The following is a 22,587-nucleotide window of genomic DNA, read 5'->3' as shown; positions in this document are numbered from 1 at the left end:
GAAGACCCGAACAAGAGGTCCTGCCCTGTGCCCAGGGGCCCCGAAACCCTGGGCAGGGACCGGGGCCCTGTGCAACTACTTTACCAACAAGGTGATGCTCAGGACCAAACCCCTAACTCATCCCGACTGTCTGGAGAGAAGAGACAAAGGAACAGAGGGACAGAAGGGTGCGTCGGGGGCACAGGGCAGGAGGGACCAGCAGTGCCAGAGCCAACAGTACAGTGGGCAGGACATTTGCCTTGCACGCAGCCAACCAGGGTTCAAGCCCCAGCATCCCATATGGTCGCCCAAGCCCTGCAAGAAGTGATCCTTGACTGCAGAGCCAGGAGTCAGCCTGCGGCACTGCTGAGTGTGGCCCCAAAACAAACCAGAATGGACAGCGATGGTTAGCCTGCAGTGGGCAGCGATGGTCAGCCTGCAGCTCGGCAGGTCACAGGTCACTCATGTCACAGGGCAGTGAGACTGACACCCCCACCACGGGTCGTCGCCCCCCCCCCCCCCGCCCCACCTAACCCAGGGGCCCGAACTTGCGGTTGGACAGTCCCAGAAAGTGCTCAGCAGGAACACAACACCCTCGGGTCTGCCCAATGTGGTCCCCGACCGCTTCCAGGAATGGTGGGTACCCCCCGCTGGGAACCACCCAGCGCCTTCTCCGGCCTTCTCCATAGCCCATAGCGCAGTCCCAGTTGGGAGCGGCAACAACCTGTCGCGAATCTAATTAGCGTCTTGAGCGCCTCTAGAGCCCAGGTCTGAAGAGTTGGCAGCTCCGGCTCCCCGCAGCGCTGGGGGGGGGAAGGGGGGAGGAACTTTCCAGGCCCAGGCAGGGTCGAGTGGTGAGTCTCCAGAGCACAGGGCTCACCTGCCTCCCCCAGACTAGGCAGCGCTGAGAGAATCGGACTCCTTCCCAGCTCACGATTTTAGATCAACTGTTCTCACAGCCCAAAGCAAGGTATTACCAGATAGAGTGGCCAAATCCTATTACTGCCCCCGACTGGGCTTCTCCTATCTGGGTCAGTGGTTCCTGCGCTTAAAAGGGCCCAGAAGTCAGGTGTGAAGCTGAGAACCATGAAAGATACCCAGTCCCAGCCCCCACCCCCGCCAGCAAAGAGTTGAACATCAGTCAAGGGGGAGAAATCTTGGCCAGAATGATAGCACAGCAGGGAGGGTGTTTGCCCTGCATGTGCCCAACCCAGGTTCAATCCCCAGCATCCCATAGGGTTCCCAGAGCATCCCCAGGAGTAATTCCTGAGTGCAGAGCCAGGAGTAACCTCTAAGCATCGCCAGGTATGGCCCAAAAAGAAAAAAAACGGGGGGGGGGGGGGTGTTGTTGGGGGGAGAAATCTAACTTGGTGACTGGGACCCTACCCTGACCCCTATGATGTCTATATCTGACTCTTGAAACATAACTCTAAGTGCTTACAGTCTACAAAACCATGAGTCATCTCAAAATGCATAATAGTAAAATAGATTAAAGGCCCTACATTCCCCAGCCCCTGGCACAGGAAAGGAGTTAAGGTGCTTGCCTTGCTGGGTGTGGTCCAAAAAGCCCCTCTGAGTAATAATAAATAAAATAGAGACAGACCAAGTAAAATATAAACTTGACCTTCCTTAAGCATAAACCAGGAGACACCACTTAAAAAGAGGAAAGCGAAAGGGCAGAGTGTGTTAGTCACAATAACCCCAAACTTCAGCCTCTGGGCATGACATAAAACTTCAGAGCAAACCCACTGGGAGGAGGGTATATGTAACACCCAATATGCCTGATGATCTCTTTGCAAGGGGTTATATCCATCCCCAGGAACAGGCAAACGAACCAAGCAGAAAATTCACAGACTACAAAAATAAATAGAAAATTCAAAGGCAATGCAAAGGCCATGTAAACGTTAAAGAAATCAGGTACAAAGGGGTTTAACAAGACATCTGTAAAGAAGAGACACAGTCTGGGCTGATGACAGGAACCTCATTAACACTCCTTGAGGGCCTCCTCACATGGTGGTTTGAAAGAAGTTGATTCAGGGGCAAGAGTGGTAGGTAGAAGCAGGTAGGATGCTCGCCTTCACACAGGCACCCCAGACGGCTCCCGGCCACAGAGCCACGAGAAAGCCCTGAGCACCGCCGAATGCAGCCCTGTAGCACAGTGGCACTGTCTTCCCGTTGTCCATCGATTTGCTCGAGCAGGCCCAGTAACGTCTCCATTGTGAGACGTTGTTGTCACTGTGTTTGGCATACCGAATATGTCACGGGGAGCTTGCCAGGCTTTGCCGTGCGGGTGAGATACTCTCGGTAGCTTGCCGGGCTCTCCGAGAGGGGCAGAAAAATCGAACTCGGGTCAGCCGGGTCGGCCACATGCAAGGCAAAGGCCTTACCCACCGTGCTATCGCTCCAGCCCTAAATGTAGCCCTAACGGGCAAGAAGAAGAAAGCTGATTCCCTCCAACCATCATTCCTGAGCCCCCTTACACTAACCTGACAGAAAGCAGAAACGCGTCTAAGAATGGGGCCTTATACTTCCCCACATACCAACTTCCCTTCTAGCAATGCATACCAAACCACACATGCACAAAAAGACACGCAAAGCCTCATCAACATGCGAGTCATTGTGGCATTATTTATAACAAAATAGCTGGAAATAATAAAAGAATAATTGCATAAATTATTAGGATGGAAAATTGAGGTTTCAATATTTAATGCATTAGGCAATGCTAAAGCTAAACAGAGTGAAAACGGTGGCAAATTACAATTGTGCATACAATTAAATTTTTGGTTTTTTTGAATGTCACCAAAAAAAAAAAAAAAAGGAAGGCAACACGATGTTTGTTTCTGTTTGGGGGCCCCACCCACCTATGCTTAGGCATTACTCCTGGGACGCACTCAGGGATTAGGGAACCACCTGGGTCGAAGAACCGGGTCGCTGCATGAACGCAAGTGCCCTCCCGGCTGTACTATCTCTCCAGCCTCTGGATCATGTTATTTGGGGTCCCTATTTCTGCACCTTTCAATAATCTCCTCTTTGCTGTAATCAACTTCATGAGAACGGTGATTTTAAGGAAGACTCGGTTCTGAAAAAGAAGAAGAAATGGGGCACGATTCTTCCTTTTGGGGGGCCTTTTAAAGGGTGCTCCAGAGACTTGGGGACCCCCACTGGCAATTCTCGGCCAACCGAACCAGCAGCTCAATGAATGGCCCAGCCCTGTGGTGCTGGCAATACCTTGGCAGTGCTGAGGGTGCCCAGGAATGCGCCCTGCGATGCTCAGGGAGTCACAGGGTGAGGCCCCTGATTGCTGTACTACCTCCGAGCCCCAGTTCTTTCTTTGAACATACGGGGTGTACCATCTCCCACACGCAAAAGCAAATCCAAGGTATCACAAGTTGTTTCCACAGAGCGAACCAGCAGGGACAGAGAGTACAGTGGCGAAGGCACTTTCCCGGCATGCAGCCAACCCAGGTTCAATCCCCATCACCACAGATGGTCCCCAGAGCCCCACCAACCAGGCGTGATCCCCGAGCCCACAGCCAGGAGGAAGCCTGAGCACAGCCAGGTGTGGCCCCGAAACAGACCACAAAAAAAGAGTGAAGCATCAAGGCCAAACTTAGTAGTTTGTTTAGCGTTTAAACAAACACAAAAGGGCAGCAGATGATCATGGGAACACAAACTGAAATAAATAAATAAACAACTGGAGAGAGGGTGAGTTCTCCCAGAGAGAGCCTGGACAGGGGGCGGGTTCTCCCACAACTGCAGGAGGGCCACAAGCCTATCCCAGGAATTCCAAACCAGGATTGTAGCAGGGAATTGCCGCTAACCCAGGAAAGAGGGCCACGGGCACGGGGTTCAGCCCAACCACTCCCACCTGCTAGGACCCAGTAGCAACAGCAGGGCCAGCGTGCAGAAGACTCACAGGACCATCAGCTGAAAAAAAAAAAAAAGCCTCTTCCCAAGCACGGAGTCCCACCTTTGAGAGCCTGCAAGAGGTCTTCCTAGACAAATCCAGGGGTCCCGCCCACTGTGAACACGCCCTGCGACCCAGTGGGTGTTTGCTTGAGCTGTGCTGGGTGGCTTCCTACAGCTGCCACTGCATCCCCCACCCTGAAACACAGGCCCGAGGCACAAGCATGAGAGAATTCCTGCCTTGCATAGGGTCAATCTGGGCTTGCTCCCTGGCATCCCTTACGGTCCCACCAGGAATAAACCCTGAGGGCCGGAGCAATAGCACAGTGGGTAGGGCGTTTGCCTTGCACACAGCCAACCCAGGTTCGATCCCCGGCATCCCATATGGTCCCCCAAGCACCACCAGGAGTCATTTCTGAGTGCAGAGCCAGGAGTGATCCCTGAACATTGCTGGGTGCGACCCAAAAGGCAAAAACAAAAAAAAGAAAGAAACTCTGAGCACCACCAGGTACGCCCCCTGCATCCCCGCCCCCCTCCAAAAAAAATAAATAAAGAGCAACTCTTCTGCCCCTGTGATGTGAGTTCTAGAGCAAAATAGAACTTAATTTCCTCTCTCCCTGCAGAATATTTGTATTGGGAGTAGCAGAGAAATAGGGAGAGAAAGCTGGAAGTTGGAGGGATAGTACAGCGGGTAAGGCGTTTGCCTTGCATGCAGCCGACCCAGGTTTGAGTCCCGACACTGCCTGGTCCCCCAAGCACTGCCAGATCCCCCCAAGAACAGCCCGGGGAGTAGCCCCCAGCACTAACCACTGAAAAAAGAGACAGGCTGGGGTGCAGGCTTAGCACACACAGGGCCCCAAGTTCAATCCTCAGCACTGCATGGTCCCCTGGGGAAGCCCTGGTGGCCCCCAACACTGCTGGGGAGCCCCCGATCACAAAATACCTTTAATAAAAACAAATATCTTTGAAATGCACTAAAACAAATGCACTAAAACTAAAACAAATAATAAAGATTTTTTTATCTTTAATAAAAACACAGGTTTCTGTGGGAGGACCACACACACACACACTGTCCAGTTCAAAGTGACCAGTACAACCTCCGCAGCAGACCCAACAGCCAGCAAGGCTGGGGTATCCGGAGCTTACCGACCTCTAGTCCTAGGACACAATAGTTCCCATCTGTCAAGTGGGACTAAGAATACCTCGGACACCAGCGGCAGCTGTGTCGGCAAAGGCAACACCTGGCACCCTGACACACTCGGTGGAAAGACAGTGTGCCGCGGTCCTCACCAGCCCCGTCGTTAGGATCCACCGGGGTTCTCAGAGCACCCTCGGTGAGGTTGTCTCACACAAAGCCTGGTGTCTTCTCGGGACGGACACACAGCCCGGCCCGCGGCAGGAGTTGGATGCAGGCCTGAAGTTCTCTGCACCATCTACACCCTCTCAACTTCAGTGGGACCCCCCAAGGCCGGGCTGCACAGGAGGGGGGGGGGCCTCTCAGTTGTACGTGGGCCCGCTGCAGTGGGGAAGGAAGAAGTGAAGAAGTGACCGCCAACTAGCCTGTGACCTTGAGCAGGCCCTGTGCTGGCCTCTGCCCGGTTCCCCTTCCATAAGCAGGAAGGTTCCATCCTTGGAGTCAGGGACCCTGCCCCAATTTCAAATGCCCTGTCACCTGCTCAGCCCTGTCTAATGCCCACTGTGAGATCTGAGGACACCATTCCATGCGCCCCTCACCATACCCTTGCCCAAGTTAGTGGCCAGTGGCCAGTACTCTGCTCCCATGAGCCAGAGGGCCTGGAGTGTGTGTGTGTGTTTGCGTGTCTGTGTGTCTGTGTGTATCTCTGTGCGTGTATGGGGGAGGCGGGGTGAGCTCTCCTCTCTCTCCCCGGACCCCCTCAAGGTTGGGGCAACAACACACACTGGGCTGTCCTCCGGCCCTCAGCCAGCTCAGGTGGACAAATAAACATTTCAGAGAAGCAAGAGGAATCAAGTCATTTCCTAACCACAAAACCCGCCCCCGTACCTTCTCCAAAAGGAAAAAAAAACCATGCCTGTTAATTTCATGAGGATGAACAGGCTAAAAACAGCCCCGACTGGACTGCTAGCTTCCCGGGAGGGGGACCCCCCTCCCCAATCCCCCCGGCACTTGAGAATCCCAGTCTTTCCACACTCCATTGTACTCCTAATGCCTGTGCAGAAGTAACAGCGATAGCTGCTTCCCTGGAAAGACCCAGGGCCGGGCGCTTTCCAAGAGATGTTCTTTGAGTGTTCTTTGTGTCCTGGTTGCACTGGGAAAGGGGGTGGCGGTGGTGGGGGACTGGGCCGGCCCGCCCGCCTGCACCTGGGGGCCGAGGGGGCGCGGGGCTAGAGGCGAGCAATGCAATCAACAGTGCTGGGAAGCACACGCGCGCGCACACACACACACACGCACACGCCCCGGGTGGCCCCCTTCCCACAACAATAAAGTATCCCGAAACGAGGCACGCACCGAGCCGAGGAGAGCCGCCCGCCTTGCGCAGGGCCACTGAGGGCAGGCGGGGCGCGGGGCCGGCGGGGTCCCGGGAGGAGGCGCCGGCTCGGGGGTCGCGCTCCCCGCGCGCCCCGGGGTGCTGGGCCCGCGGCGGGGACTTACCTGGGGCGCACGGCGCGGGCCGGGCCAGCAGCAGCAGCAGCAGCAGCGGCGGCGGCGGCGGCAACCGGAGGCCGGGCGGCGGCGGCGGCGGCGGGCGGCGGGCGCGGCGGGCGGAAGGCCCGGGGCCGAGCGGCGCGAGCCCGGCGCGGGGCGGCCGGGCCATGGCCACGCGCCTGCCCGGCGGCTCGCGGGGCTCCGGGCTCGGGGCTCGCGGGCCGGGGCCGGGGCGCCGCGGCGAGGCGGGGGCCGGCTCGGGGGGACCTCGGGCCGCGGGGCGCCGCACGCCGGCCTCGCCGCTCCGCCCCCTCCGGAGCCGGGAGCCGCTGCCCGGCAACGCGCGGGCCCGGGCGCGGGGCGGCGAGCTCCACCTCCCGGCCGGCCGGGCGAGCGGGCGGGCGGGCGAGCGGGCGGGCGGGCGGGCGGGCGCTGCCTCCGCCCCGGGGACCCCCCGCGCGCCGGGCTGGGCGCCCCGGGCGGGCCGCCCCCTGCTCGCCGGCCCGCACGTGGCCCGGGGCCTGCGCCCGCGGGGGGACAAAGCCCGGCCGGGCCCGGCGGAGCGAGCGCCCCGGGGCCGAGGAGGAGGAGGAGGAGGAGGAGGAGGGGAGCGCGCGGGGCGCGGGCCGGACCCGCAGCGCCCCGGCACGGCACCCCCGCGGCGCCCCGCCGCCCCGTCCCCCGCGCTCGCCAAGTCGCCGGGAACAATGAGCAAAAGTGCCGCCGGAGCCGGGGAAGGGGAGTGAACGGGTGGTCGGGGGCGCGCCCGGCGGCCGACTCCGGAGATCACCCCCGCCACCCCCACTCCACCCCCGGGGTTTCAAGGTCTGGCAACGCGGAGGCGGCCCTGGGGGGCTCTTGGCATCCGCTGGCGCGTCTTGGCAGCGCGGTGGGTTCTTTCGATGCGAGGCGCTGGCACTCCGGCTAAATGCCCGGGAAGGAAGGGGCTGTGGACAGAAGTGCGAATCTTCTGGAAAGACCCCCACGTTGTTCTCCAACCTGGTTTCCCCCCTCCCGCCCTCTCCAGCGAGGCCCACTGGGGCGAGGCTGGGAGTCGGCACCAGGGCCGGCAAGTAGATGGGTGCGGGGCTCCCTGGTCTCTTACACACACACACACACACACACACACACACACACACACACACACACACACACCAGCCTCCCCGACGGAGATGGCCCCCAAATCTGGTGGAGAAATCTCTCCGTCCCTGCTCCCTGCAGTACCAAGGAAGATGGTTGGGGAAACGGCCAAAGCGCTTTGGACCCTCATTTTGACCCTACGTTGGTCTGTCCTTGTTCGTCCCTGTGTCCTCGCCTACCTTCCATCAACGGAGGGTTGGGACCCACTGGGCCTCCTCCAGATACAAACCCGTGAGTTCCTGCCCTCAGGTCTGGATCTCATCCGCAGGCCATTCTGCAAAATCCCCACGTAGGTGCGTAGGTGCGATGGGGAGGTGCGATGGTTTGACCACAGACCGCTGCCCTGGGCGGGTGAATGTTTCAATTGTCTTGTCCTGCTTGTGCTATTATCTATTATCAATGTTGGCTTTGCCTCTGCAGCCACATGAAGTCTCAGGGGGTTCCCATAGCACCCCCCCCAGTAGTCCCTCCTGATGCATTTGTGGAGTTGAACTTGCAGGTGGGGCTCCCACCTCCAGTCACCCCACCCCTACCCTGACACTGGAACCCCAGAGATTCTAACCCAGGAAGACTCCCCTCTGGGCGCTCGGCCAGTCCAAGAAACAGGAAATGTTTGTCCAGCCATTAAGAAGGAATTGACATCACTTAGCAATAAAAGCCACAACTTGAAGATAGTAGAAATGACTCAAGGTCACAACTCTTAAGGAGAGTGAAATCCCCAGGGAACCTCCGTGGCCTTGCTCTGCGGGCACAAGTGGGTGTCCCTGATGCTGTGATTTAGAGCTTTCTGCCTCGGGAGTTAAAAAAATGTCTCCCAGGGCTCAGTGGTACAGGGTGTGTGTGTGTGTGTGTGTGCGTGTGTGTGTGTGTGTGTAGGGCACACACTTTCCCCCACATAAAAGAACCTGATACATATTTATGTTTGAGAAGGGGTTAAGATTGCATCAGTGATGCAATGCAATAAATCTAGTGGCCATATTTAAGCACCCACCTGTTAGTGCTCTGAGAGGAAGGGATGCTGACGATCTTCCCATTCAATTCTCATCATATGAAGAAACAAGCTGGGGGACGGGGGCATAGTACAGCAGAGAGGGCGCTTATGTGCCAGCAGCTAAGACAGAAGGAAAAAAAGGAAAAGAGAGGAGAGAAGGAAGGAAAGGAAGGAAGGAAGGAAGGAAGGAAGGAAGGAAGGAAGGAAGGAAGGAAGGCCTCAGTGATGGTACAGCAGGCAGGGCACTTGCCTTACATGCCGACAACTTGGGTTTGATTCCCAGCATCCCATATGGACCCCTCAGCACCACCAGGAGAAATTCCTGAGTGCAGAGCCAGAAGCAACCTCTAGGCATCGCCAGGTCAGCCTCCCTACACCCCCCTAGAAAAAGAAAGAAAGCTAAAGAGGACATATATATATATATATAGCTTTATATACCCAACTGGAATTCTTTTCTCCTATTTTCCAGTTTAACCTAACAACCCTTTGGGGAGAACAAACCTCACCTGGTCCTCCAAAGGCATCTATCTAGTTTAGGGTCTGGGCCACATAGAAGCCGTCCACCCTTAGTCTAGGCATTTATGAGGCCTGGCATGCCAGCTTCCCACCTCCACCCCCGAAAGGCCTTCTCCAACAGTTCCTCTCCTCACAGAACAAGTTGTGCTAAGAGCCAAAGAGAGACGCACCAAGAACACGTGTGTCCCCCCCCCCCCCCCCCCCCGTGCTCAGACGTCTAGAGCCCCAGGGTCCCCCGCCCGCTAGGCCGCAGGTGCATTTCTGGGGCTTGTGTGACCTCTTCCTCCTGCAGCTGCTGTATGGTTCGCCAGATGTGAGCAGGGAGTGCTGCGACCTAGACCTGCAGGAAGCCAGGGAGTGAAGCCAAAAGCCAAGTGGGAGAAGAAAGTGGCACCAGCTCCAAGTTCCTGCAGCTGCTCAGACACCATCTTCCATGGAGTTCAAATTCCACCTCCAAACCAAAACACTCTTTTTTTTATTTTATTTTTTGCTCTTTTTTTTTTTTTTTTTTGCTTTTTGGGTCATCCCTGGTGATGCTCAGTGATTACTCCTGGCTCTGCATGCACTCAGGAATTACTCCTGGGGGTTCTTGGGGGACCATATGGGATGCTGGGAATCGAACCTGGGTTGGCCGCGTGCAAGGCAAATGCCCTACCCGCTGTGCTATTGCTCCAGCCCCAATACCTGCCTATTTTTTAAATAGCTTCACATAATGATCACACACCATCTTTTCCCCCCTCTCCACCCAAATGGCATATAATCTGCAGTGGTTATGCCATAAATGCTGTAAGCACCGGTAAGCTAGACTTTAAAGAGACGGCTTCTCTTCTAATTTTTGTCTCCTGTTATTTTGCTTTTGTTTTGCAGGGGATCAAATCCCAGTCTCATGGATGCAAGACATGCATTTTACTGCTGAGTCATATCCTGGCACTTGACTTCTAAAACAAAAAGACAGCAGGTAAGGGGTTGGCCTTGGGTTGGAGCGATAGCACAGCTGGTAGGGCATTTGCCTTGCATGCGGCCGACCCAGGTTCAATTCCCAGCATCCCATATGGTCCCCTGAGCACCACCAGGAGCAATTCCTGAGTGCATGAGCCAGGAGTAACCCCTGTGCATCGCCTGGTGTGACCTAAAAAAAAAAAAAAAACCGGGGGGAGGGGTTTGGCCTTGCATGTAGTTGACCTGGGTTCAATTCCCGGCACCCCATATGGTCCTCAAGCCCTGGCAGGAGTGATCCCTGAGCACAGACCGGAGTTGGGTGTGGCCCCAAAACAAAAACAAGTGAAACAGAAAGATAGATGGTGCTTAAAGAAAGTTAGGAGAGAAATGAGGAAAGGACTTTGCAGTGGAGCAGGACTCAGGTATCAGGCTAAAGGGTCTGGACTTCCTTTTGTAGGCGCTGGAGGTATCATTAAGGATTTTGGAGATATTATTAGACAAAAGCACAAGAAGTATTACCCTATTAACAATATATAAGATGATTCGAAGAGAAAAAGGACTGCAACTGAAGAGACAAATTAGGACAAGGCCTGTGAGCATGAACATGAAGTATCAAGTAGAGCATTTCCCACTGTTAAATAGGCAAAAGTGGATTTTCAAAAAATTATTATGTTCGTTTGGACCAGAGTGTGGGGAAATAGATTCTCTCGGATATTTCTGGTGGGAAAATAAATGTGTGTAGCAAATTTTCAGGAAAATTTTATGGTTTATCTCTCCTAGTTTAAAATTAGTTCACGAATGAGTACTGGTGAAGGGAAAGGTGTTTGATCATTGTATGACCAAGGCTTAAACCTGAAAGCTTAGTAACTTTTCCCACAGTAATTCAATAAATAAATATAAAAAGAAAAAAAATAAAAATAAAATTAAGGTGGAGTTCATGCCCAATTCAATCAGCTAATCAGTGGCTGAATAAATAGCAGTACTCTGACAAAAAATAAATAAATAAATAAATAAAATTAATTTAGTTCGATGTGGAAAAAATAAATAAATAAATAAATAAATAAAATTAGTTCATGGAGTTGAGGGTGTGATGGGAGGGGACAACACTGGTGCTGGAAAATGTACACTGGTGGAGGGATGAGTGTTGGAACACTGTATGACTGAAATCCAATCATGAACAGCTTTGTAATTGTCTATATACAATAATTCAATAAAAGGGTTAGATAATAATAATAAAATTAGTTCACAATTCGGTACTAAAATATTCCACTTCACACGCTTGTTTTTTTTTCTTTCTTTTCTTCCTCCCTTCTTTTCTTTTCTCTTTCATTTCCAGCTTAGTTTCATTCATTCAGACAGGTACAGCCAAACCCAGTTCAATCTCCAGTACTGCATATGGTCCCCTGAATAAAGAACCAGGAGTAAGTGCTGAGGACAGCTGGGTGTGGCCCCAAAACCTAAATAAAGAATATTTTTTTCTCCTTTTGAGTGGAAGTTCTCAGGGCAATTGAATTCAGAGCCTTATACGCGCAGCACATGAGCCCTGGCACTGAGCTACATCCGCACCCTAAATCATCTTTCTAAAGTCTACAGTCCAATGAGCTATGATTGACATGAAGAATCCTGAACCGTAGTCATATTGAAGACACAGAATATTGCTATTGTCCATCATGTTCCCTAGTGTTGGCTTATACTCTATTCTTTGTCCCTTTCCTACTCTGTCCCTTTCCTACTCCCCGACCCCCACCGATCTTACTTCTGCTTCTGGTAGCTTTGCTTTCCCATATAAATGGAATCAAATCTGATAAATGGAATGACGTAGGTTTGTGTCTGGTTTCTTTTACAGAACATAGTTTCTTTGCCCTTTGTCCAAAAAAATTATCACTAATGTTTTCCTTCCGATTGTTAGGGAGTATTCCGCTGAATGGATACACAACATTTTGTTTATTCGTTCATTGATTGATAGGCATTTGGAATTTTTCCAACTTGGAGACAGGAAGAGGTATTATGAATACACAATGTCGTATGAATACACAGTTGGCTATAAACATAAGCTTTCAGGTCTTTGTGTGAATAGATGTTTCTTTTGTCTTGGGTAAATATCTGAGGACTGTACAGCTGGGTCATGGGTTGAGTATCTATTCAACTTTTTAAGAAACTATCAAAACTCGAGCAATGAGTGAGCTTTGGGTGAGCAACGGTTGAACAATTCCAGTTGTTTCACAACCTCACTAGCACTTGGGTTTGTCAGTCACTCAAATATTAGCCGTTCTAGGAAGCAGATGGTGGTATCTCCTTATGATGCTGTGTTTTCCTAATTATTGATGCTGAGTATCCTTTTCATGCTATTGATATTTCATTTTTAGTGAGTGTTGGTTCAAATATTTGACTCATTTAGAATCTATTTGTCTTTTTATTATCAAACCATAATTATGTTAGTTTTGGGGAGGGGAATTCACTGCTGAAGTGCTGAAAATTACTTCTGGCAATGCTCCTGGCAAGGACCATATGAAGGCAGGAATTGAACCTGGGGCTCCCACATGCAAAGTATATGCCCAGCTCTTCTGTGAGCTAACTCTTCAGTCCCACAAGTCACACTTATTTCTATATATTTTAAGCGGGCTGGAGCGATAGCACAGCGGGTAGGGCGTTTGCCTTGCGCGCAGCCAACATGGTCGACCCGAGTTCGATTCCTCCGCCCCTCTCGGAGAGCCCGGCAAGCTACCAAGAGTATCCTGCCCGCAGGGCAAAGCCTGGCAATCTACCCATGATGTATTCAATGCCAAACACAATAACAATAAGTCTCAAAATGGAGACGTTACTGGGCCTGCTTGAGCAAATCGATGAACAACGGGAGGACAGTGTTTGTTTTTGTTTATAATTTTAAGCACTGCTCTTTTCTGAGATATGTGTTTTGCAGGAATTTTCTCATAGTCATAACTTGTTTTTTTTTTCACTCTTAGCTGTATCTTTCAAAGATTTTTAATTTAGGTGAAACACCATTTTTAATGTTCTTTTTTCCCTTTTTGATTCACACATTTTGCATCCTAGGAAATCTCTGTCTAACCTAATAACTCTATAACAATGGAAATTTTAACTCTATAATAATGGAAGTGAAGATCTCGATGCTGGGAACCAAGCGGGGGCTGCTGTTCCTCTTGCTGTTGTAGACCACCCTGAAGACAGGGGAGCTGGTCCTAGCAGGGGAGCCTGGTCCCAGTGCACGGCTGCCGGGTCCCTGGGGTGCCTCGCCCACTTGGCTGCCGCCACCTCTTCCAGCAGATAGCACAGTGATAGCACAGCGGTAGGGCATTTGCCTTGAATGCGGCCAACCCGAACGACCCAGGTTCAATTCCTCCACCCCTCTCGGAGAGCCCGGCAAGCTACCGAGAGTATCTCGCCCACACGGCAGAGCCTGGCAAGCTCCCCGTGATGTATTCGATATGTCAAACACAGGAACAACAAGTCTGACAATGGAGATGTTGCTGGGCCCGCTCGAGCAAATCGATGAACAACGGGAGGACAGTGACAATAATGGGAGGCAACTTTGGGGATGTGCCTTGGGCAACACCCAACAGTGATTACTCTGGGCTCTGTGTTCAGGGAACACTCCCAGAAGTGCTCAGGAGTCCATACGTGTCACTGGGGATGGAACCCAGGTCAGCTGAACAGCAAGGTCAGCTCTTTACCTTCTGTACTAACTCTGGCCTGGAGTCAACTTTTTTTTTTTTGCTTAAGATATCTAGACAATCACACTTATTGCTGAAAAGACTAGTCTTTCTCCATTGAATTGACTTTGCAGCTTCTTAATGGTGATGTATGTATGGGTCTATTTTTGGACTTTCTATTCTGTTCCATAGATAATCCATGTTGAGTAGGAAGGTGGAGGAGAGAACAAGAAAGGGTTTTAGTACAATTCCAAAGGAAAAAATCGGGGCTGGAGCAATAGCACAGCAGGTAGGGCGTTTGCCTTGCACACAGCCAACCCAGGTTCGATTCCCAGCATCCCATATGGTCCCCCGAGCACCGCCAGGAGTGATTCTTGAGTGTATGAACCAGGAGTAACTCTTGTGTATTGCTGGGTGTGATCAAAAAATGCAAAAAAAAAAAAGGGAAAAAATCATGATTATAAATTCACTTTTTTTTTTTTTGTCAGGGGAGGAATTGGGCCATGCCTGGCAGTGCTGGGGTTGGCCCCTGGAAGTGTTCAAGGGGCCATATAGTGGTTGACCCAGACCATAAAACACCAGAACCCCCATTCCACAACCTCTGCACTATCTCTCCTGCCCATAAATTCACTTTTTAGGGGCTGGAGCCATAGTACAGCAGGTAGGGTGTTTGCCTTGCATGTGGCTGACCCAAGTTCAATTCCTGGCATCCCATAGAGTTCCTCAAGCATTGATAGGAGTGATTCCTGAGTACAGAGCCAGGAGTAACCCCTGAGCATCACTGGGTGTGACCCAAAAAAGAAAAAAAAAATTGCTTTTCAAAAAGGCATGAGTATAAATAACGGTCACCACTTGAAAAGAAATAGAATTTGGAAAGTAAATAAATGGAAGTAAGACATAGGTAAGATGGGAGCCATAGTACTGTGGTAGGGGCCTGCCCTGCACGTGGTCAACCTGGATTCAATCCTGGTACCACATACGGTTCCCTGAGCTCCGCCAGGAGTGATCCCTGAGGACAGAGCCAGGAGTAAGCCCTGAGCACCACTGGGTGTGGTTTTAAAACAAAACAAATAAACAAAAAGAGGCTTTTGATGACTTAGATAGAACAGAGAGTAAGGCACTTACTTACCATGTATACACTGACCCCAATTTAATCTTCAGGACCACACATGGTCTCCTGAGCACTGCCATAAATGACTCCTGAGCACAGAGCCAGAAATAAGCCCTGAACACTACCAGGTGTGGCCCAAACTAATGCACCACCACCATATCACCAAAAAAAAAAAAAAAAAGAGACTTTCTGTTGAAAGGGAGAGAGGGCAATACCAGGATAAAGAAGGAGCTGGTGGAGAGGGGAAAAGGTTCCAAAAACAATTGGCAGCAAAGGGCCAGAAAGATAGTACAGTGGGTAGGGCATTTGCCTTCCACCTGGGTCAACTGGGTTTGATCCCTGGTATTTTACATGGTGCCCTGAGCCTGCCAGGAGTGATCCCTGAGCGCAGTCAGGACTAAGTTCTAAGCACCACCAGGTGTGTCCACTCTCTCTCCCACAAAAAAAAAAATAATAGAAGCAGTAGGATGAGATTATGTTGAATTGTCCATGCCTTTGGGAGACTGAACTCCCTATAACTAGAAGAGAAGATATATGAAAATGGTGAGGGAAGGAGTCTGCAAGAGGAACCTCCCAGGGCTCAGAGGAGATGGAACAGGATGGCTTGCTCTTCAGCAGCAGGAAAACACAGTGATGGAACCCCAGTCGGGTGATACAAAGGAATATTCTGCATCCGGCTCAGGAATGAGGAAGGAAAACGGGCTTTGCTGGTGTTGTAATGTTACGTGTTTATTAAACATTAGCATGAAAAAAGTTAATAGCACGTGGTTTGTGAACTGACATAAAATGACATATGTGACTGAGAAGGAGTGATCCCATCCTGAAAATGATTTGGCAAGATAAAAGGAGAAAAGGTGTTTCATGGATAGTGTACTTTATTTGGCTTGTGCAAGGCAAGCACCCTGCCCACTGTTCATCGCTCCAGCCCCTTTATTTAACTTTCCATTAAATAAATGTCTGGAAGAAGCATTTCCTTGAAGAGAGAAAGAAGAAACGCTGACGGGTCAAGGGAGGGGTTGTAGGTGGTCTCTGCAGGGAGACTTAACACTGTCATTCTTGGTATCAGAAGGCAGGATTCAGATTTTTTTTTTTTTGGTTTTGAGTCACACCTGGCGATGCACATGGGTTACTCCTGGCTCTGCACTCAGGAATTACTCCTGGCGGTGCTTGGGGGACCATATGGAATGCTGGGAATCGAACCCAGGGTCGGCTGCGTGCAAGGCAAATGCCTTACCCGCTGTACTATTGCTTCATCCCTCCCCCCGTTTTTTTTTTTTTTTGAAGGGAAGGAGAAAGAGAAAGTGGTGGGAGAGAGTTGAGAATATCATTATCAAGAGAGAACCCAGGCTTCTCCTGGGCGGAGAGAGCCCCTACACACACCCCAGCATTAGCCAGGAAAGCATGAAAGAACACATCTCAAGAGGGGAGATGCAGGCGACACATGTGCTCGGGCACCGCATGTGCTTAGCCACGTGGGCGCAAGCAGCACATGGGCTTGGGTAGCATATGCTCTAAGAAAGGTAAAAAAAAAAAAAAAAAGGAGGAGAAGCAAAAAGTGAGATGGTGAAAATGTGCTGCATGTGGTCCTGGGCCCCTTGGAAGAAAATCTCGGGAGAGGAATTTGGAGAGACCAATTTGTTGGGGTGGCAGAGCTAACTCAGTAGGCTGAGACAGGCGTGGCATGAGATCTGGATTCCATCCGCAATGTGGTCCCCTGAGCAGAGAGCAAAAGGAATAGACCATTAGGATCAGCTTGCAGGAGGCAGAGTTCCTACCTGTCAGAGTCTAAAGGAAGCAGTTCCTCAAGGGAAGTCCGTGGGGCAGAGATGCTCTCAGAGGAGGCAGGACTCAGAGGCAATACTGGAAACCAACACCCCTGGACCTGCTGCTGCTGTCAGTCCCTCTTGCACGGTTGATGGCAACGAGGACAGCCGAGAAGGTTCCCGAGGTTGACCTGTCTGTCTGCGCCCCACGTTCTCCCCGCTCCCACTCCAACATGCAAACGGTCTCGGACCAGCTGGCTTGACCCTCCACGCTCCCCATACTGATTCCCGACTATAGCCCCAAACCCCAGGCCCCGCTCCCAGGGCACACAAAATCCCACAATAGACGACCCAACACACTCGCACAGCCCTCTAGGAGTTTTGGCGAAAGCTGCTTTTGGGGGGTTCTGTTTTGTTTGGAGGCCACACCTGGCAGTGCTCAGGGGTTACTCCTGGCTCTGTGGTCAGGAATTACTCCTGGCAGTACTTTGCGGACCATATGGGATGCTGGAGATCGAACCTGGGTTGGATGCGTGTAAGGCAAAGGCCCTACCTGCTATCTGGCCCCCTGAAAGCTGCTTTGAGAATCCACTTCATTTGCTGGCATCTGTCTAACTCCAGTTCCCGTAGGGCTGCTCCCTACTCCATCCCCTGCACTCGGGCTCAAATGCAGAACGAGGACGATGTTGCGGTGTACTCATCTCGTCATGAGTTCAGATCAATTACTAGGGGAACAAATCCAGTAAAGCCCACACTAAGTATCTGCCCTAATTTCCTCCCTTCTCCTGAGAGTGCCGAATCCTAACCACTGGACCACCAGGGAGCTTACCTCCCTTCTCCTGAAAACCCGTTTCTTACTCATCAGTCTAGGGACCGATGCATTTCCTAGGGAAGTTCCCACTGTGGAACCTTCTGTGGTTGTGGGCAGGACAATCTTCTCCAGGTCCCCTTCCTCTCTGCTCCCACACGTCGCTGGCTTTCTCCTGGCTGGCACAGACCACAGTGCACACATCTTAGTGCCTGCAGAGTCCCCCGGGACAGAGAGCTTCTGGGTTTCAGCTCTTTGTTCCCCAGGGCCTTGTTCAAGGAACAGGACAAGTACAAAGTCCCATGCCAGTACCTTATTAGCCCTAATGGAATTAACCAGGTTAATTTAGTCAACTCACCTCAGGGCATCAATAGTTTGTGCATCTGAGGCCAGAGCAATAGTACAACGGATAGGGCATTTGCCTTGCACAGAGCTGACCAGGTTTGATCCCTGGCACCCCACATGTATGGTCCCCTGAGCACCGCCAGGAGTGATTCCTGAGTGCAGAGCCAGGAGGGGAGCAGGAGGAGGAGGAGGAGGAGGAGGAGGAGGATAAGGAAGAGGAAGAGGAGGAGGAGGAGAAGAAGAAAGAGGAAGAGGAGGAGGAGGAGGAGAAGGAAGTGGAAGAGGAGGAGGAGAAGGAGGAGGAGTTCGTGCAGCTCTTTCATGCTGGTGCAGGTGAGGCAGAAGCAGCCACAGCTGTCTCTGTTGCTTCACAGTTCCCAAGTTCTTCAATATTCTCAAGAATGAAAATATTAAATCATAAAGATGTTCAGACTCAGAGTTGGAAAGTTGCAAAGTAGAAAAGTTTATTGAAAAGCAGAATTTAAAAAAAAAAAGCCTCTGAAGTGGGTGTTAAGTGGCCACCAGCCTGAGCTCAGCCACTGACTGAGACCCAGACAGGACAGATACTCAAGGTTTTATTCACACACCGAAACACACTCAGAAAAGGGACTCAGCACTGAGGGTTCGCAGGCTGGGACCGCTCCCTGGTCTTGGAACCCTGATCGCCCTCAGGAAGAGGTTTCTAAGCATCTGCCCTCCTGCCTGCGTGTCTGGGTACCCCCGGCCAGGTGCATCTCAGGCCCTGAGCCAGAAGCTGAGGGACAGAATCGAAACAGGACTGTTAACACAACTTGCTACATTGACTGGAATCACCTGTGTTATCTGATCTGTGGTCATGTCTGGGCAGTTCGGTCCATGCCCTTGGGGTCTGGCACGGCCAAGAGGCTTCTTCTTTCAACACGGAGGGCCAAAGGGATACATTGCTGCATCCACTTTTCCTGTCTTCTCCTCACAGACAGCAAGGAATACTCCTCTCCTCAGCGGTTCCTGATGAAGCACCGAGCACAGGGAGTGGAGAAAACTAACGCTCACTTACTTCAAACCTGACATTCCCTTGGCCGGGTACAGAGCTCAGGAAGTGACAGTGATGTGATGGGCATAAAAAATGTGGTTGTTCTTTTTTTTTTTTTTTCCTTTTAGCAAATTAAAACTCTGCAGGAAGAAAAAGAACACGGTCTCTGCCCTTTAGAGAATGACACTCTCCAGACCATAAAGTCAATGTACAAAGGTAGAACTGTGTCAGCTCTGGATGGAAACTGTGAGGTGCTGGTCACAAAATCACCCACCCACTTGGTGGGGAGGAGGGACATGAAGGTGGGGTGGGCTGAGCAGGATGGGGAGGGGGGCAGTGTGGCGAAGGGCATGGTGTCAAAACATTGTAAACATGAAACCCTATGATAACATGGGGCCCCACAATTAATGACAATGAAAAGCCCAGGAGAACTCCAGGGGGAACTTAGCTGCTGTTTGTTTATTTATCTTGGAAGGGGCTTGAGGGCCGCATGCACAATGCTGAGGGCTGACTCCTGTTCTGGGCTGAGGGATCACGTCTGTCAGTGTTTGGGGACCCTATGCAATCCCAGGGATTGTAACTGGGCTTGGCTGCATGCAAGACAGTTAGCTGATACTTAAAAGAACAAGGTACAGGGCTGGGAGATAGGATAGCTGTCACAACTTGCTAGATTGACTGGAATCATCTGTGTTATCTGATCTGTGGTCATGTCTGGGCGTTTAGGTCCATGCCCTTGGGCTCTGGCACGGCCAAGAGGCTTCTTCTTTCAACAGGAGGGCTAAAGGGATATATTGCTGCATCCACTTTTCCTGTCTTCTCACAGACGACAAAGAATACTTCTTTATCCTTGCCCGCATTCACCTCAGGCTGACTCTCAGGCTTCCCATATGGTCCCTGAGACTCAGTAGAAGTGATCCCTGAACATCACCAGGTGTGGTTCCCAGGAGCTGAGGAGAAAGCCCAAGTGACAGAGCCCAGGGCTTTTATTATTTTGGGGGGTCAACACCCCGCAATGCTCAGGGGTTACTCCTGGCTCTGCACTCGGGAATTACTCCTGACAGTGCTCAGGGGACCACATGGGATGCTGGGAATTGAACCTGGGTCAGCCGCATGAAAGGCAAACACCCTACCCGCTATGCTATCACTCCAGCCCCGAACCCAGGGCTCTGAACACCATTTTACCATCTAATAAACATGGAAGTTGGGGTACTTTTTTCCCCGAACCTTGGTTTCCTCACCTTAAAGTAAAAGTGTTAGTACTTACCACAGTGTTGCATGTAAATAAGTGAGTCCGGGACCCAGAGAAAGAGTACAGGGGTGAAGGCACCTGCCTTGCATGCAGCCAACCCATCCGATAATCCACAGCACTGCATATGGTCCCCACCACTCCCAGGAGTGCCTGAGCACACCACTGGGAGTAGCTCCCCCGACAGAAGTGAATCTACTAAGTTATGCTACCAGCACAACTGATGCCTAATGAAATACACAATGATCAATATTACGCCTCAATTATTTACTGGAATTTTTAGAAAGAAGTTTGTAATTGTTCAAAATGAAATTTGCTTCTAATAGGAATTGTGGGAATTTTCCATCAGTGTTCAGAATAGCACCCAATTATTTAACTCAGAGTTAATTTGGGATCTCGATCTCGCTGTATTTCTCATTTTTCTAAAAAGGACTTAAATTTTTCATTACACACTGTAGGAAAAGTAGAACATAGGAAGAGGCAGAGTCACAATGAAAAGCTCTGCCCTTCATTCCTTCCATCTTGATTCACTGCTAGCAGTGTTCGGGGGACCATATGGATGCTGGGGATCGAACCCAGGTCAGCCACACGCAAGGCTAGTGCCCTACCTGCTGTACTATCACTCTGGCCTCCAAAACTTCACTCTCGAATGGTGGCGCTGTTTTCCAAGTCTATGACTTATACCCTAATGCAGAAACCTGGTTTTCAATATTTCACCTTAAAAGTGATGCTGCATCCAACAAGCATTAGCTTAGGCCCTGAATCCAACTTCTACCCTCTCACCAAGCCATAAGGTCGGGAGATGCTGACCTGGAAAGATGTGTCTTTGGAATCCAGGTCTGACTACATCTTCCCTTGTTCTCAGACTTCCTGTAGGTTTGGCCAAGCAACGGGGCCAGAATCCTGGCAATGTTTGAGGGGAGAGCGAGTGCAGTGGGCTAAGGCACTGGCCTTGGGCATTGCCTTCCTCTGTGATACAGCCAAGTTCAGTCCAAATCCCCAATGTCACATACGGTCCCCTAAGTATCACCAGATACTCATAATAAGCTCAGTTCTACAGATCTGTCACTCCTGAGCACAGAGCCAGGAAGACTCCCTGAGTACGGCCATGGGTGGCTCAAATTCCCTAAAAAAAAGGTAAATTAAAATGAAATATGGCTGATTTCCTTTTATCCACTTCCCTTCACGTTCTGTCCAAAGTGAAATCGCTGTTATGTCCATGAGGAACTGGGTGTTGGTCAACCTAATTGACTTGCACCCAACTCTAGAACAGGCACAAGAAAAGGGAGCTTTCTTTTTCTTGTGACTTTTCAGAATGAGCCAAAGTGCTACACTCATCTTTTTCTTCCTACCTGACCCTGCACTTTTGCATTTTTCTTTCAGTGGCCATGATTGTGTTCTATTAATTATAGGGTTTCATAAGTTGCTCCCAAACCATACTCCCATCACCCATGACCATTTCTCAGGGTCTCCTCTTCCTCCTCACCCCCAGTCTCCCCATCATAGTAAGCTCAGTTCTACAGATCACGTCAAATTCTGTTGCTTTAACCCGTTCATTTTGCCCTTATGATGCTTCTTTATATTCTACACATGACCATGCGTCAATCCTTCTCATTCTGGCTGACTTTATCCATTTTGATCCAGGCAGTGGTAAATTGCATGATTACGTCTTTTCTTATGGCTGAGAAATATTCCATTATGTAGATGTACCTTGGTTTAATCCAGACATCTGTTCTTGGACACTTGGGTTGTTTCCAGATTTTTGGCAATTTTCAAGTGCTGTGATAAACAGGGAGTGTGAAGTCCTTCCAGAACAGTGTTTTGGAGCCCTTGGGTTTGGTACCCAGAAGTGGAATTATATGGAGGTTCCATTCTTAGTTTATTTTAGAGGTGTCCATATTCCTTCCCAAAAGGTTTGATCAGGCCATATTCCCACCAGCAGTGGATGAGGGTCCCCTTTCCCACAGCCACACCGATACTGGTTGTTGCTGTCCTTTGTGATGTGTGCCATTTTCTATGGGGAAAGGTGAAATCTTGTGGCTGTTTTGATTTGCATTTCCCTGACAATCAGTGATGCAGAACAGTTTTTCTTACTCCTCTTGCTGATGTCTATGCATTCCTTGAGGAAGTATCTGTTCATCTCCTCGTTTTTGGATGGGTTCATTGCTTTTCCTTGTTATGTTTTACAACTACCTAATATACCTTGGATAATAGCCCCTTGTCACATGAGGAGTGGGCAAATATTTTCTCCCAGTCTGTGGGAGAAATCCTCATAAAAAAAAAAAATCCTTTGGGGCTGGAGAGATAGCACAGCGGGCAGGGCGTTTGCCTTGCACACAGCCAACCCGGGTTCGATTCCCAGCATCCCATAATGGTCCCCCAAGCACTGCCAGGAGTGATTCCTGAGTGCAGAGCCAGGAGTAACCCCTGAGCATCGCCGGGTGTGACCCAAAACGCAAAATAAATAAATAAAAAAATAAAATTATTTTGTGCCTGCAAAAGGGGCAGGCTTGGGAAGTACATGGGAAAGCAGGGCC

General features: G+C 50.8%; 1 protein-coding gene across 1 annotated transcript in view; it reads right to left on the bottom strand.

Moving 5' to 3' along the window:
- KIAA1549 (KIAA1549 ortholog) overlaps positions 1 to 22,190 on the bottom strand; it is a 121,965-nt gene extending 99,775 nt beyond the window's left edge. Inside the window, exons 1-2 of the mRNA XM_056123970.1 lie at positions 22,145 to 22,190; positions 6,374 to 6,517 (exon numbers count right to left, since the gene is read on the bottom strand). Of these exons, the coding sequence (XP_055979945.1) occupies positions 6,374 to 6,517; positions 22,145 to 22,190 (190 nt within the window). The remainder of the gene's footprint in view (positions 1 to 6,373; positions 6,518 to 22,144) is intronic.
- Between the last annotated feature and the right edge of the window lie 397 nt (positions 22,191 to 22,587).

Source organism: Sorex fumeus, unplaced genomic scaffold (genome assembly GCF_029834395.1).
Source record: "Sorex fumeus unplaced genomic scaffold, SorFum_2.1 ptg000048l, whole genome shotgun sequence".
NCBI classification, from domain to species: domain Eukaryota; kingdom Metazoa; phylum Chordata; class Mammalia; order Eulipotyphla; family Soricidae; genus Sorex; species Sorex fumeus.
This window is presented reverse-complemented; position numbering and strand designations above follow the sequence as displayed.